Source organism: Herpailurus yagouaroundi, unplaced genomic scaffold (assembly GCF_014898765.1).
Source record: "Herpailurus yagouaroundi ecotype Mexico unplaced genomic scaffold, PumYag 77, whole genome shotgun sequence".
Taxonomy (NCBI): domain Eukaryota; kingdom Metazoa; phylum Chordata; class Mammalia; order Carnivora; family Felidae; genus Herpailurus; species Herpailurus yagouaroundi.
Window position 1 is genome coordinate 13,706,729 of NW_024412388.1, and position 15,052 is coordinate 13,721,780.

Below are 15,052 nucleotides of genomic sequence, written 5' to 3' on the forward strand. Positions count from 1 at the left end.
TTAAGTAACAAGCATTTATTGGGTGGCATCAGAACCAATCTCATTGCCCCCTCACAGTGTAGCCTCAGTGGAACCGGGAACATCTCCAGCACCTCTCCCCAGCAGACTGCCCTGGCCTCTCCAGAGAACAACGCGGAGCTTGCAAGGCAACAGCAACGTGGAAGGACGCCTGGGGAGCATCATACCCTGACCGTGGGCCAGTGTAGAACCATGGTGCTTGGGGGCCAGCCCCATGGGGGACTCCAGGCCGGCTGTCCTTGAGGGAGGGCCAGCACTCTCAGGGTCCCCTGGGAACTGTCCTCCAAAGTCACCCCTTACTAATCCCCGGCCGCCTGCAATCCAACTAGCAGGTTTTGGTGAATTTCCACCTACTGGCTGCATCAAAGAAGGGGCCACTAGGGCCCAGTCCACATGGAGCCACTTCTGTGCGAAGGAGGGAAGGTTCTCCAGGCAATCCCCAGCCCGGGCTGGACGGGAACTCAAGCTGGCTCTCGGGTCAGAAGAAGGTGGCAGCAAAGTCTCCCTGGGCCTGTTCTACCTCGGCCAGTGGAGACTGAGCTCCTGAGGGGGAACCCCAGGCCCACCACATAGAGACTGCCAGGAATCGCATGGCCTCCAAAGAACACAGGTACCCTGGAGAAAGGCACACGGGTGTCTAAGGCATGTGGTCAGGCAGAAGTACCCGCTGGCTAGGACAGCTAGTGAGGACGGTGGGCGGCCCAGATCCAAGAGGGCAAGGCCAGCTGGTGTCCTCTGTGCCCTGCAGGCCACCCTGGGTCACACCGAATCCCGGAGAGCCGGAGGAGCCGAGGCCAAGGCCAGGAGTCCCTGTGGATGCTGAGGTTTGCCAAGGCTCCCAGAGCTGCCTCCGTTTCCCCCAGAGGATCCTGGGAGCTCCGTTACTGCCGTTCCCCAGGTCCCTGAGCCAGCGGGCCGGAAAAGAGAGGCAAAGAACTGACGGGGCACCAGGTCAGACCTACCAGACAGAAGTTGTAGCACAGCCGGTGAGACAGGGGAGTGGCCCTGTTCCTCCCCAGCATGGTCTCAAACTAGAGCCCGCACCTGCCCCTGCAGGGTGGGACAGGCCAGGATGTGGGCCAGTGTGGGGCGGGGGGGACAGGTCTTGGCCCTGGGAAGGGGGACGCCCACGGGGAGCTAGTTGAAGGGGCTGGAGTGGGGCCGGTGTGCACCGATCAGCCGTCTGGACGGACAGGTGGACGGCAAAGGTGCGAAGCGGGGCTCACTGCATGTATGAGTAGCGCCAATCCCCCAGAGGCTCGTGGGTCTCCTTGATGACCTGGGGTGACGTCCACCGCAGGACGTAGTGGGGCCCTCCCGGCTTGTCATTGGTTCCTGTGGAAAAGATAGCTCCGTTTTTCTCTGAAAAGACACAGCAGCTCCGGGCGGAAGGGAAAGGGGGCGGGGAAGAGTTGACGGAGTAACAGGGACACCGGTACAGGCAACAAGCAGCTGAACTAAAACGAAACGGGTTCACAAGGCCAAGGTTTCCCGAGCGCATCCGTGCAGCACACGGGGCCGGAGGTCAGGGGAGGCCGGAACCAGTGAGCACAGGAGGCCCCCGCTCCCCGGGTCTGTGTGCCCCACCTGCAAGGAGTGTCTGGGAGCACTGTGGAGACAGCACCGCGCTGGGAGCCAGGAGCCCCGGGGCCTGGCCTGGGCTGTGCCACAGGGCGGCTGGGACCTGGGGCAAGTGCCAGCCCACGCTGAGTCTCGGTTTCCCCAACTGCAACACGAGGACGCTGAAGTGACCGGAGCATGGTGGCAAGAGGTGTGGGTGTTGGAACCAAAATGCCAGCTCCACCACCTCCCAGCCATGTGCCCTCGAACAAGTCACTTCCCCTCCCTGTGCCTCAGTTTACTCCTCTGTAAAACGGGAAGAAGACAGCCCAGCGCCTCACCCACAGTGCTTCCTATTACTCTGAACACCCTTGAGATGAGGCGATCGAGGTCTCCTGCCAGGAACTCGCCTCCCCTCTGGAAAGGGGGACCCACTCACCAGAGGCTCGGGCCCCCCCAAAGGGCTGCTGGCCCACCACCGAGCCAGTGGACTTGTCGTTGATGTAGAAGTTGCCGGCGGCGTTCCTCAGCATCGTGGTGGCCTCCTGGACAACATCCCTACAAGGCAGGACAGTGATAAAAGGGCAGCCGGCTCCCCTCCCCCCAGCCCCAGGTCCGACCTCCCCCACCACGCAGCCCAGCCCACACCGGCTGCCCAGCTGAAGCACTAGGCCGAGCTCGGGCCCATGACACGGGCCAGCCACAGGCAGCGTCTTAGAGCCTCTGAGCCTCTTCTGGAAAGTGGTTAGCATGGCCTCCCTCACGGGGCCGCTGCACGAGCTGACCAAGAGGTCAGGCTGCGTGCGAGCGGCCCAACCTGGTCCAGTTTTCCTGCCTCCCCCCCATCCCCCACCGGGAGCTTGGGGAACCTCCAGACCGCCACCCTGATCCCAGCTTCCAATCCCAACTCCACGCTCTTAGAGACAGGCAGGGCGGCAGCTGGCGCCACGGAGGAAGGAAAAGCCAAGACTCAGGCTTGGCACCTTGGCCCCTGGGCTCAAATATGGCCTCTGCGAGATAAGGCAGTATGCTCCTGGCCCCTCAGTGGGGCCCCATCAGACCCAGAGGAGCCGGTCAAACGCACGGATTCCCCAGCCACGCCCCCAATAAGGGGACCCCAGAATCTATATTTCAAAAAAGAGTCTTGTACCCCTGCCGGGGAGGCCTGCCTGCCGGTCAGGGCTGAGGTGAGGGGAAGGGGCGGCGTTATTTCAAGGATCCAAGTCCAGGAGGGCGCTCGTGGGGTGGCGGGGGCAGGACACCAGGCCAAGAGCAGAAGCGCGGCCGCCACTCACTTATCCTGGGCGAACACTGCCCCCGTGAGGCCGTAGCTGCTGGTGCTGTCGACCAGCCGCAGCGTCTCCTTGTACTTGTCGTCTGGGTAGACGTACACGGTCAGCACGGGCCCGAAGATCTCCTGAGATGGAAGGAAGCCCTGGGGTCAGACACCCCACCCCCCCTGCCGCCCCCGGACCAGAGCCCCAAGGCCTCCCCGTCCCCCTGCTCTGGCCTCTGCCTCTCCCTAGTCCCCGGGGCTTGGCCCACAGCTCCGCACCTGCACGAAGAGCCAGGCGTCTGCCGCTGGGCTCCCTCAGGAGACGGCAACACTGTGCCCTGCCCTGCCCGCCCCACCCTGACCTGGCAAAGGACCCGAGGGAGCTTGCTGGCCCTCCTGGCCAGCCACCCCTGTCCCCTCCACCACCCCTGCACTGCCATCCGGGGCGAGTGCCTTGACTTCTCCGCCTCCGTTGGTCATCTGTAACACGGGAATGGGAACGGCCCCTCCTCTCAGACAGGTGCCCAGAGTTAAGAGTCTGTAAGTGTTCGCCGTTAAGGTCACGACAACAGCTCGGTGGCCGCGAACGGCAGAAGTGCTATGACACCAGCAGGGTCAGCGGTGTCAAGGACAGAGCACCGGATCTGGGGTCAGTGGGCCTGGCCCCGCTCTCCCAGGGACTGAGACACTCCCTTTCCGGGACCTACCTCACATTCCTGTCTGTGAAATGGGATAATATCGCGAGGAGAAACCCACGTGCAAGGGCCCCACGTGCGCTGTGCTTGGGTGGGAGACTGTTCTCTACGCCCCAGTCACCTCCTTCATGATGGGCTCCCGTGGGTCCTTGCTCTCAATGATGCAGGGTTCCACGAAGTAGCCCACGGAGTCGTCACACTTGCCCCCGGCCAGGACGGTGAGGCTGGGCGAGGAGCGGGCGTGCTCCAGCCACTTCTTGATGCGGCCGAAGGACTGGGGTTGGGGGTGGGGTGGGGAGGAGGGGTGTCACAGACCGGCCGGAGGTGATGACAAGCAGCAGTGTCCCCAACACACCCCAAAGGGCCCGAATTCTGAAACCGGAGGGGGGAGATGGGAAGAGGGCAAAAGCCAGGATCCGGCGGAGTCACGGCAGAGACAAGGGCAGATGTGCACATGCGTGTGAGAGCGTTTGTGAGAATGTGTGTGTGGTAGAGCCACAACTACACCTACAGAAACACAACGCGCACAGTAACATACGCACGCACCTACGCGAGGTCACGCGTCTTCACATTTAGGTACATGCGTAAATACACCTGCCCGTTACGTGTACATTCACGAATGCAGATTGACGTGCACCTGCGTACGTGTGAACACACGCACGAACACGCACGCGTGCACACAGGTGTATCTGTTTCTGTTGGAGATACGTGCGCACCTTCGTGCACGTGGACGTGGATGTCTATGTGGGTGACTTACACGCACGCCTGCACACCAAGACCACGAATGGGCTCGCAGACAGGCATGTACGAGTGCACGTGTGTTTGGGCTCATGCTGCAGACGTGCAGGCCCATCTGGGTGTGTATGCACGTGAACCAGGGGGCGACTCGTCGAGCCTGGTTGCAGGGTGTGTGGGAAGCAAGTTCTCCGGTGGTGGACATTTCTGCCTTTTTCAAGCTCAGGGCGGGCGTGTCTGTGGGGCTGTCGGACCGTGGGCCTTGCCTGGAGCAGTGAGGCCGGGTCGCCCCCCGTCAAGAGCCCTGCGTCTCCTCCCTCTCCCACCCAGGCCAGGGCTCAGCCCCCCGGGAACGCCTGCTCCGTGCCCGTACCTTGGCATCGATCACCGCAGAGAAGAAGGTCCCAAAATCCTCTGCTGGCTGGAGGCAAGGGAGGCACCGGAAGACAGAGTCACCGAGTCACTGCAGGCCGGAGACAAAGGGAGCCCCCTCCCCGCGCATCCCGGGCCTGCCACCGCCAAAGCCACAGCGCGGGAGCCTTCAATCCCATCAGCCACCCGCTGGGCCGCGGCGGGGATGAAGCGCCACTCACGTCGCCCACTTTGATCCTGCCGTGCTCCTCCAGCAGCCGCCCTTTGATCTGCGGCCACAGCGACTGAGGCACGTAGAGGCGGGAGCAGGCTGAGCACTTCTGGCCGCCATACTCGAAGGCCGAGCGCAGGGTCCCGCTCACCACGCTGTCCACGTCGGCCGAGCGGTGCACGAAGTGGAAGTTCTTCCCGCCACACTCTGCAGGGGGGAGGGGGCGCGGGTGGAGCGCAGGCCTCTCGGCAGCAGGGCGCCCGCCACGGCACCTGCACCTGTCCGCAGGGGCGCCCAGCCCCAACACCCAGCGGACGGCCCTCGGGAGAAGGCAGGGCCACGGCCGGACATCATTCCGGAAGCCGGCGAGCCAGGCCCCTGTCCCGCTCCACGGCTGAGGAAACTGAGGCGGGGGCAGGGGTGCCGCCCACCATCGAGGCAGAAAAAGAACCAGAATCCCAGGCTCCCAGGAGCCAATCTACTCCCAGACGTGGGCACGGCTTGCTTTGCACCTTGCCAACCCCCCAACCCAGCGAGAGGAGAGGGGTCCGCTCCACGTCGGCCCCGAGGGCTGGCCCCTCTTCCCTCCCCACGGCGGCGACACCCTTCCCCAGGCTCCTCAGGCCCCGGCTTCCTCCCACATCAGCTAACATCAGCTCCTGTCACAAGGCACTAACCGCCCGCCAGGCTCTGCTCAAAGCGCTTTCTGCTTTGTCTCACTAAAGCCTCACGACAGCCCCCCTCCCCCCACCGTTATCCTTCCCATTTTAAAGACAGGAAAACTGAAGACGCGTCTGGTTGGCTCGGCAGATAGCACCGGAGACTCTTGATCTCTGGGTCGTGAGCTCCAGTGAGAGCCTCTCTCTCCCTCAGGGCACAGTGGGAAGGAGGCAGAGAAGAGAAAACCATGGACAGCTCCCTGCTCCCCACCTTATAAAGGGCGGCACTGGAGTGCAGATGCCACGGCCGGCTGAGGGTGCACCTTCCCTGACCGCCGCCCACCCCCCCATCGGAGCTCGGACCAGCTCAGGAGCAAGAATGCCGAACCGCCAGCCCCCGCGCTGCCTTGGACGGCCCTGGGGCCTCCGCACACGCCCTCTTTCCCTCCTCGAATTCTGCGCTGCTCTCGTCACGGCCCAGCATCACCATCTGCGCGCCCACTATCTGCCTCCGTTCCCGGAACACGAGTTCCTGAGGGCTGGGTCTGTGTCTCTTGCCATCACGCGTCCCTGGTCTCCAGAAATGCCTACGTAGATGCTTAACATTTTATTTGCTGAATGACGAATGAATGAAGGAACGGACGGATGGATGGATGGATGGATGCATGGATGGACGGATGGAAAAATGCTCATTCTGAGGCCAAAGTCCTTGGTGCGACCCCCTGGATCTAGCACAGCTGAGGCTCCGCCCCTAAGCCCCTCACTTCTCAGCTTCCACAGGGCTGCCCCACCTATGGGGGCCTCACCTCTCTGCCTCTTCCTCTTCCTCCTTCATGACGGCCAGGGGAGGGTCCCTGGGGCCACAGGGGAGGGTGCCAGGAGAGGGGCCCTTACCTCCAGCCAGGCGTGGGAAGGTGCGGAACCGGTCCAGGTTCTGGGCCACCTGCTTCCACAGGTGTTTGAAGGTGCTGAAACCAGAGGGGAGCGCAAGGCTTAGGAAGCCAGCTGGGCCCTGGGGGGTGGGGAGTAGGCACCACCCCAGGAAGAGACCCAAAAGCCTAGCGGGTGGGGGCAGGGGTCCCAGCGAGGGTGGCAGGGAACTGAGTAGGCGGGGGCAGGTGAGACACCTGGAGAAAGGTGACGTCTGGGGCCCAGGGGGAGGCAGCAACGGCAGGCCTGGCGGCAAGAAGACGCAGAGAAGGTCGCGCGGGGGTCCTGCCTCAGACGCTCACGGCCACGTGACCTGACACTCATGACTCGACCTCTCTGAGCCTCAAACCGTGCACCCCGCCCGGGCACGGGAGCGAACAACCCACCCGGCAGAGCTGTTCCGTGGCAGCTCCAATGTGGGTCAAGTGCTCAGGTCAGCGAAGCCGCGCTTCAAGTGCCCGGTGGGGGGCCAGACGCCGCCATGGTCTGGGAGGGGCGCCCCCAGCTCAGCGCCCGGGGCTCTAGAGGCCAAACCAAGGAGCGCCCTGGGAGAGAGAGCTTAGGCCCCCACCTCGTCCCCAAGATCCAAGTGTGACCAACCTCAGCACCACAAAACAATAAAAATGCTAATCACCAGGGAGCCTGCGACACAGTAGCTAATACTAATTTATGACTTTCCTACCTTTAAGCCCGCTGCTCGTCAGAGCATGGCAAATGGGGGCCAGGCCCGCTCCGCCCGCTAATAGGCAGGGACCCGTAGGGCCCGCACAGGCAGAGCGGGTCTTTTCGGAAAACAGTCCTCCTCAGCAGTTCTAACGCCGCCACCACACCCGGCAAACCCTAGCCGGAAGGGGGGTAGGGGAGCCTGAGGCCGGGGAAGGGAGATTGGAGGCCACCGCAGGTGTCCCCAGGGACACCTGGAAGGACCCCAGTGCCGACCCCGACATCTCCACTCAGATGACCCTCGGGCACCTCAAACTCCAAGTGACCAGCAGGTGATTCATCACTTTCACCCAAGCCCTCCGGACGCCCACCTCGGTGCCCTCTGGGCCCCTCTGCCAGAGCCCGGACGTTCCCACACACACCCCTCCTCCACTAATCCGACTCCTCGGACAAGTGACCGCATCTCCCTGCCACTTGCTCTCTGGGATCCATTCCCCCCGTCTCTACTCTGGTCAGGCGTCTGCTGTCCCTCCCTAGACGCGGACACGTGGACAGCCTCCTCACTGGTCTCCCGCTTCTGGCCGCTAGCGACTTGTGCACAGGGCAGTCGAAGAGATCATCTAGGACAGAGGCTGCGAACGCAGGGGCCCAGCAGGACCAGGCTGGGAACAGATGACCAAGTATGCAGACAGCCGGGGCCTGGTGAGGGTGACAGGGACCACAGAGCACCCGGACCCCACCTCCAGCCAGGGGGTGCCATGGGGGACACGGAGGCCCAGAGGGCTCAGGTTCCCAAAAGAAGCTTGAAATCTCAACTGGGTTTTTGCATGAAACTGCCCCAACTGTACCAGGTTGATCGATCTTGATAAGGAGTCAAAGAGAACAGAGCCACTTCCCACGTCCAGCTGGAGAACTACCATTCGCAATCTTTGCTCGAAACCAAGCTGCTTAATGCACAGCCCCACGTGTAAAGCTTCCTGTGGCTCCCGTCACCTTCGGGATGAAGTGCGGACACCCCGGCGGGCTCTCAGGGCCTCACAGTCATGGGACTAAACCTCCCGAAAGGCAGGACTTGTCCATCCACCTGTTCGCTGGACATACACCTGCCGGTGAGTAAGTGAGGAGTCACGATCGAACCACTTCCTGTCCGCACTCGCTCACCTCGGCCCCGGAACTCTACGCTCCAAGCCACAGGGAACCACCACCTCCCAAGGCGCAGGGACTCTGGCCTGGAGGCCCTGCATGTGCTGCTCCCTCTCCCTCCCCCCTCTCTGCTCAGCCGTCTCCTCTGCTTAGATGCCACCTCCTCCGAGAAGCCTTCCTGACTCTCCTCCTCCAATTCATTCCAAGCTCCCTGTGCCCCTCCCAGTGACAGCAGTGGCATCAAACTCAGCGTCACCGAACATCCGTAGGCTGCATCCTGCCTGTGAAGCTCTTCCTCTTTGCTAACTCGCCGGACCCTCACGATGACTCTACAAGGTAGGGACCATCGTTCCTGGTGAACAGGTCAAGAAACGGAGGCTCAGAGAGGTGACATGGGCCACCGGTGGCCAAACAGCAAGTCAGTGGGTATGGTCAGTGCCCGCTCCCACACTGAGGTCGTGAGGCGGCCGCTTGGCAAACGTCCCCATGCCACCCGGCCCGCCCCAACCCGGGGACTTACGGCACACTGCCTGTGAAGTTGATGCCGCAAAGGTGCTCTGAGCTGGTGACAGTGTCCCCAAATGTGGGCCCGTCAGCTGGCACAAACTGGATGATATTGGGGGGCAGGCCAGCCTCCCGGAGGATGCGGTAGACAGCAGAGCTGGCCAGCATGGCTGTGTCACTGGGCTTCCACAGGACCACATTGCCCTGCCCGGGAGACACGGTGACGAGTCACAAGGCCAGGAGTCACCAGGCCCGACTCCCATCCCATCCCGAAGCACACCCATCCCTCACCTGGAACCGCCAGGCCCCCGGGCAGGCCAGCATGTCCCCTACAGGACCCCACTCCTCCTCCAGGTGTCGGACATGGTGCTCAAAAAGCCCTAAGTCAGTGAGACCACACCCTGCCCTGCCCGCCCCCCGCACTCTGGCCAAGGCCACTCTTCCTCTGGAAGCCTGTACAGACTGGTCCTGCCAGCACCCCTCAGGCAGGTCTGTTCTGGGTGTTATTCCATGACACTGGGCGCTCACTGGGTGTGGCCGGGCAAGCGCTCACAGAGCTGTCTCTACACGTGTCCTGGGCGAAGACACGTGGGCGCCTGGGCGTGTGCATGTCTGTCTGGGTGCGGATGCACAAGGACAGCCCGGGGCAGGACCATCCTCAAGATCAGCCAGCCGCCCCACGTGGGGCCCAGGCCCCGCCAGTGTCAGCCCTCCCTCGAGCCACCTCCAAAGGCAGGGGGGCATCAGCCCCATTCAGCAGGAGCTCATGAGGGTGACGGCTGCCTCCACCCTGACAAGGGCAGGGGAGCCAGGGACTTTGAATCCTCATCTGCGTCACCATTTCCTAGATCTGACAGATAAATCAGAGAGTACACAGCAGGCGCTCAAAAGCGATGTGTCATCACCATCAACGTTCTCCACATACAGAGCCCGCACCAGGCCAGATGTGACCCGCGCGCGGCTTCGCTCGCTCATCACAACCCTATTATACATGGGCTTTCCTAGATCTCCACTTGGAGGAGGAGGAAACTGCCTCAGAGAAGTTCAGAGGCCTGGCCTGGGGTCCCCCGGAGCAGGGCAAAGCTGGGGTCCAAACCAATCTCTGGCCCAAAGTCTTTCCACGGGCCCACACTGCATCTGCCTTCTGGGCATCTCCCACGACCAGGGCTGGGCCCCTTTCATGGTCTGAGATGGGACAGAGAGCCAGCAGCCCCGTGCCCGCCAGCTGCCCACATCTCACTCACCATCAAGGCTGGCGCCCCCGCCAGGTTGCCACCGATCGCAGTGAAGTTAAAGGGAGAGATGGCCGCCACGAAGCCCTGGGGGGCGGGGGGGGGGGGGGGGGTGCGGTGAGGCCAGGCTCAAAGCTTCCAGCAGGCTCCCGCCCGCCCCGCCACCCGAGGGTACCTCCAGCCCCCGGTACACGACGCTGTTGGTGCTGGGCGGCACACTGAGGGGCTGCTGACCCTCCAGCTCCACAGCAAACTTGGCATTGAACCGGAAGAAGTCGATGAGCTCAGCCGCCGCGTCGATCTCCGCCTGAATCACCGTCTTACCCTGCGTGCAGGACGGCGGGGGGTCAGCGGCCGCAGACGTGCCTCCCAACAGCCCTTTCCAAGACTGACCGTGTACCCACGGTGACATCATGCCCACAGTGCTGGCGGCTCCTTCCCCCCGGGGTAAGGATGTGCCCCCGTCAGGGGCATCTGGACCAAGAAGCGGGAGGCAAACGTCTCCTTATGCTGCCCGTTCCTCCTGATGGCAAATGTCCCAGGGGTGGGGGAGGGCCTCATGGGCTGCAACATGGGGCTCTTCCAGATCAGGGCAGCCCCTCCCTGGCACACACGGTCACTGGCAGCTGTCATCCTGCTTGGGACCTGGAGCTACAGAAGCCAAGGTGCGCTGGCCCTGGCTCTATGAGGCGACCATGCTTCCTACAAGCGCCAGAGCCGTTAGTCAAATAAAGCACCTTCATCTGGTGGCGGACTGTGTGCGCCTCTCCCTGCCCAAGCGTGGCTCATCCGGGACGCTGGGGAGCCCACGATGCCCCCCCCCCCCCAGGTGCTGCTGAGAATCTGGAGACACTTAGCTGGTGAGGAGTGGTCATACCACCTCCGTGCAGCAGAGGGCGCTCTCGCCACAGGACAGTGAGCGGGCATGGGGGCAGTGGGGTGGCCGCCCCAAATGCCCAAGGCTCGCTGCTGGGGAGGGTGACATTAACCCTTCTCCCTCGGCTCCCTTCCCAACTTTGAGCTGCTGATGCCACTCTGGCTCAACGTGCACTCAACCGAAAAACGCCTATCAGGAGCTTCTGTGACTCCAGAGAGATGCTGTGTGTAGCCCAGGAAGACGGAGAACAGTTAACCGGGATCGCTGTCTCCAAAAGGCTTGTAAAGGGGTGACAAACACACAGGAACTCATTACACCCAGTGCGATCTGAGCCGTACTGATGCACACACGGCGTGCTACAGGACCACAGAGGTGGGGCTCATCTTTCTGGACAGAGAAGAGTCTCGAAGCCCCACAGAGGAGGTGGCATCTGGGCTGGATCTCAACAGGAAGAGTCCACAGGGCACAGATGGGTGGGCATTCCAGGCAGGACACCGGGCGGAGGCAGGGAGACGGGATGCCTGCAGGGCCCAGGGATCTCGCTAAGTCCAGGCTGGCGGCCTCCTGGGCAGGATGGCCTGGCGGGGAAGGGCAGAGTGGCCAGGGAGCTGGACAGAGGCCGGAAACAAGGGGCCCTGAGTGCCGTGCGCAGGACTTGGGACGTGACTGTTGGTGACGGAGAGACCCTCGTGGTGTGGAAGGCTGGAGGGACCTCCTGGAGGAGTCAGAGAGACCACTCCGAGGGCCGCGGAGGTCTGACGGAGGCTGGAGGGCTGGACGGGACCTCAAGGACATCTCCTGGCTCCAGCAGGCACAGCATGTCCTGGTACCCAGAAGCTGCTTGACTGACGTGTGCTGCATCGGAGGGAGTATGACCGCCTCCCACACCCCACCCCGGCTGTGCCCACGGGCACCTCACCTGTCCCACCATGGTCTTGGCCAGGACCTCAGCCCTGCGAGGCCCGCTCAGCATATCTGCGGCCTTCAGGAAGATCTGGGCCCGGTCTGCAACAGGCTTCAGGTCCCACTCTTTCCTGGCAGCCAAAGCGGCCTCGATGGCTCTGTTGAGTAGGGCCTAACGAAAGGGAAAAGGTTGGGAGCTGCCTCCTAGAACAGGAAGGGCCCCAGGGGAATGGGCGAGACGGGAGATTGGAGATCATTCGTTCTCCAAGGACCTGTGACTTCCTTGGCCCTCAGTGCTGCCCACCACAACTCCCCCCCACCCCCGCCCCACCGGCTGCAGACGTGGTGTCCCATCACCTGCTGGCCCAGCCAAGGCTCAGAGCCAGTCCTGCCACCATCTGGAGGTCTGATGGACCTCCCAGGTAGGTCAGCACCAAGTCCGTCCATGGTCAAACCTGTTCCACTTTCTCTTGTGGTCTCATCAGGGCCTCCCCTTATTCCAGGGGCCCCCAAACCCACCAGCTAGAGCCTCCAGCCCTCAAGGTCAGGCGCCTGGCCTTGCCCTTGCTCGGCCAGAACCCCAGCCTGAGATATTCACTTGCTACCGGCATCCCTGATGGCGACTGTCCCCGTTGCCGCCTGAACGCGGGCTCCTGGACCCCCTGCCACAGGGCACCCTAGCCCCTCTCGCCGGCCCTCCATGATGCCGAGCCTCTGTCTGCCTTTCCATCCAGGGCGTCTCCAATTTCTCCGACTCAGCCTTGGAGACTCTACTCTCCCTCGAAAGCCAGGCTGCCTCACAGCCACAGGCATGTGAGGGGACATCAGCCCTGGCCCACACAGCTATCCTCGGACTCAAGTTAACCACAGCGGGCCTGGCCTTGTGAAAGACTCCACTCCCCACGGCCAGAGAGGGAAGCAGCGACAGACAGCATGTCAGCAGCCAGCAGGGCAACACGGGGACAGTCCCCAACCCAGACTCACCTTGTCTGCATAGCAGAACTTGGCCACCTTGTGTCCATGGTTGAAGGGCTGAAAGATGAGAGAAGAGTGAGGTCCCTGCCCAGGAGGGAGGTGCCAGGACGGGTGGGGACGTGGCCGGGCTCAGAGCTCGCTTTCTAGGCAACAGCCCTCAGCACACTCGCTCTCTCCCCTCCAATCCCCTCCAATCCCCACACTGATCTCTCTCACTTGGGGGTCACGGAGCACCTGCTGTTCGGTGAGGGAGATGGTTCCCACTCCAGAAGGTTCACGGTCCCGAGAAAGGCAGGGAGCGCACAGCCTCAGGGAAAGCGTGGACTTCGTGGTCAGACAGACACGGGATCGCATCCCAGCTCTGCCACCCGCTAGCTGGGAGCCATATGTAAACTGAGTTCCCCTTTCCAGGTCTCCCCACGTGGGAAAGGGAGACCCCCCCCCCCGCCGCATGGCATGGGGAGGGGGGCCAAATGAGCTCACAGGCGAAAATGCTTCCGGAGCAGGCATGGCACGCAGCTGCGGCTCAGGAAGGGGCGATGCCACCATGGGAGGCCCCCGAACGAGACACGGGAGTTGAGAATCGCTCAGGATTTCTGCCGTGCCCCAAGTGCCCAGGGGACAGAGCAACCGCTTCTCCAGCCCCTTGCACGGGACCCAGAGACACTCATCTCGAAGGGAAGACCCTCAACAAATATTTACACACGGAACCCGGCAGGGCCGCGTGCGAGCGTAAGCAATACAGCAGGGAGACGTTTCACTTCTTTACGCCACAATTATCAACACTTTTGCCACCCACCCGTCGCCCGATGGGCCCTTTGGGGCTTTCCTGTCTCATGTGGCAGCCTCCAGCCGTATGTGCATGCTGACGTTTCAACTCAGCCACTCTCGGCTGGCACCTGGCACAGCCCTGAGGGGCCGGGCAAACTGACCGATCCCAAGTTGTGCTCCCAGGGCGCCAGGTATCACGCCCTCTGGCCGCTGATCCAGCAGTGGGGGCTCCGGACGCCTCCTGTGGGCGACTCCCGCCCCGAGCCATCCTCAGAACCCTCAAAGCGGGGGCCTAGGGTCTCCACCCTCACCCCTGCACAGCCTGCTCAGGATTCCATCTGGACAGAGCCACAACATGCCTCCCTCCCCCACCTGCGAAAGGGTACAGCCCTTTACTCTCCCCCAAATTACAGATCTAGGAGTTTCCTGGTCCGTCCAAAGTATACGCCAGTTCCTGGCTCTATAAACCGCAAGCAGGTGTCATCACGGGGCTTAGCCCACAGTTAGCCCCTAAGCCTCGCTCTGGAGAAATCCACCAGGGATAACGGAAGATGCTGTGTGGACGCCTCCGGATCTTTCTTGCCTGTGGCCAGGACTCAGTCACGGACTGGGCACAGGGTGGCTGTCCGGGCACATGTGACATGACACAAAGCCCACACTACAGCTGCGTGAGGACCAGGGCTGGTCAGGGGAAAGCCTCTGCACCTCAGGTGAAGGATTCCCAGGCCTGCCCCTGGGGCCCTTCTTTTTTTCTCTCTTTTTTGACAAACTAGCTACAGGTTCCGCTTAAGGGACAGGGAGAGGCGCTGTCACAGCTGACGCAGCCTCCTGCACGCAGGCACTGTGCACCTGACAACGACCCTACACGGCACGATGGCTACCCCCATTTTATACACAAGAAGACTGAGGCGCGGGGAGGTCAAGACCAGACTGGCCCAGCTGGGGTCAGGTGCCCCCTTCAGCAGCCTCAAGGAGTGGGGCCACACAGTTTCAAAGGCGGCCACCAGCCAGCACCGTGGGGGCAGGCGAGGAGCTCCCGGGTCCGGGCACAGACCCTCCACGGAGGCAGGCACCACACTGGTCCGCCTGGGGCTGGCGTCCCCGGGGCTTGGTTCCCGGCTCTTTGACAGCTTCCTCCATCCTGGCTCCACCCCGGCTGTCTACTCGCCTTCCCACCACAAACTCCCTGGCCGCCCGCGAGCCCTGGACACGCGTGGGCCTACGTCCAGCCTCACACCTTCTGCCAAGCCCTCGCTTTTTCACTCTGCTGCCCCGAAACTAGAAAGCATACTCTTGTGACAAGCGAAAGGGCTCTTCTGGAAAGTCTCGCCCTCCTTAACCCCCCTCCAGGGACTCCCCAGCACTCCCGGAATAGGTTCCTTCACCACAGCCGACAAGAACCTCAAAGTCACCGCCAACGACCTCACCCTCTCTCGGTGGGGCCCCGCGTCCCCCGCCCCCCTGGCTTCCTCTCTGTGGCGCACTGGGCCTGTCCCCACCTGCGGGACTCTGCCCGAGGACCCCTCTG

At 62.7% G+C, this 15,052-nt stretch overlaps 1 protein-coding gene and 1 long non-coding RNA gene across 2 annotated transcripts in view; one reads left to right on the forward strand and one right to left on the reverse strand.

Moving 5' to 3' along the window:
• Positions 1–15,052, reverse strand: part of ALDH4A1 (aldehyde dehydrogenase 4 family member A1) — a 27,047-nt gene continuing 11,995 nt past the window's right edge. Inside the window, exons 4-15 of the mRNA XM_040462832.1 lie at positions 12,763–12,810; positions 11,795–11,950; positions 10,174–10,323; positions 10,011–10,085; positions 8,783–8,970; positions 6,421–6,494; positions 4,878–5,074; positions 4,658–4,705; positions 3,671–3,823; positions 2,874–2,995; positions 2,018–2,136; positions 1–1,353 (exon numbers count right to left, since the gene is read on the reverse strand). Of these exons, the coding sequence (XP_040318766.1) occupies positions 1,241–1,353; positions 2,018–2,136; positions 2,874–2,995; positions 3,671–3,823; positions 4,658–4,705; positions 4,878–5,074; positions 6,421–6,494; positions 8,783–8,970; positions 10,011–10,085; positions 10,174–10,323; positions 11,795–11,950; positions 12,763–12,810 (1,443 nt within the window). The 3' untranslated portion in view covers positions 1–1,240. The remainder of the gene's footprint in view (positions 1,354–2,017; positions 2,137–2,873; positions 2,996–3,670; positions 3,824–4,657; positions 4,706–4,877; positions 5,075–6,420; positions 6,495–8,782; positions 8,971–10,010; positions 10,086–10,173; positions 10,324–11,794; positions 11,951–12,762; positions 12,811–15,052) is intronic.
• The window catches only part of LOC121022047 (uncharacterized), a 19,814-nt gene continuing 14,947 nt past the window's right edge, over positions 10,186–15,052 (forward strand). The window contains exon 1 of the long non-coding RNA XR_005786798.1: positions 10,186–10,197. This is a non-coding gene — a long non-coding RNA (uncharacterized LOC121022047). The remainder of the gene's footprint in view (positions 10,198–15,052) is intronic.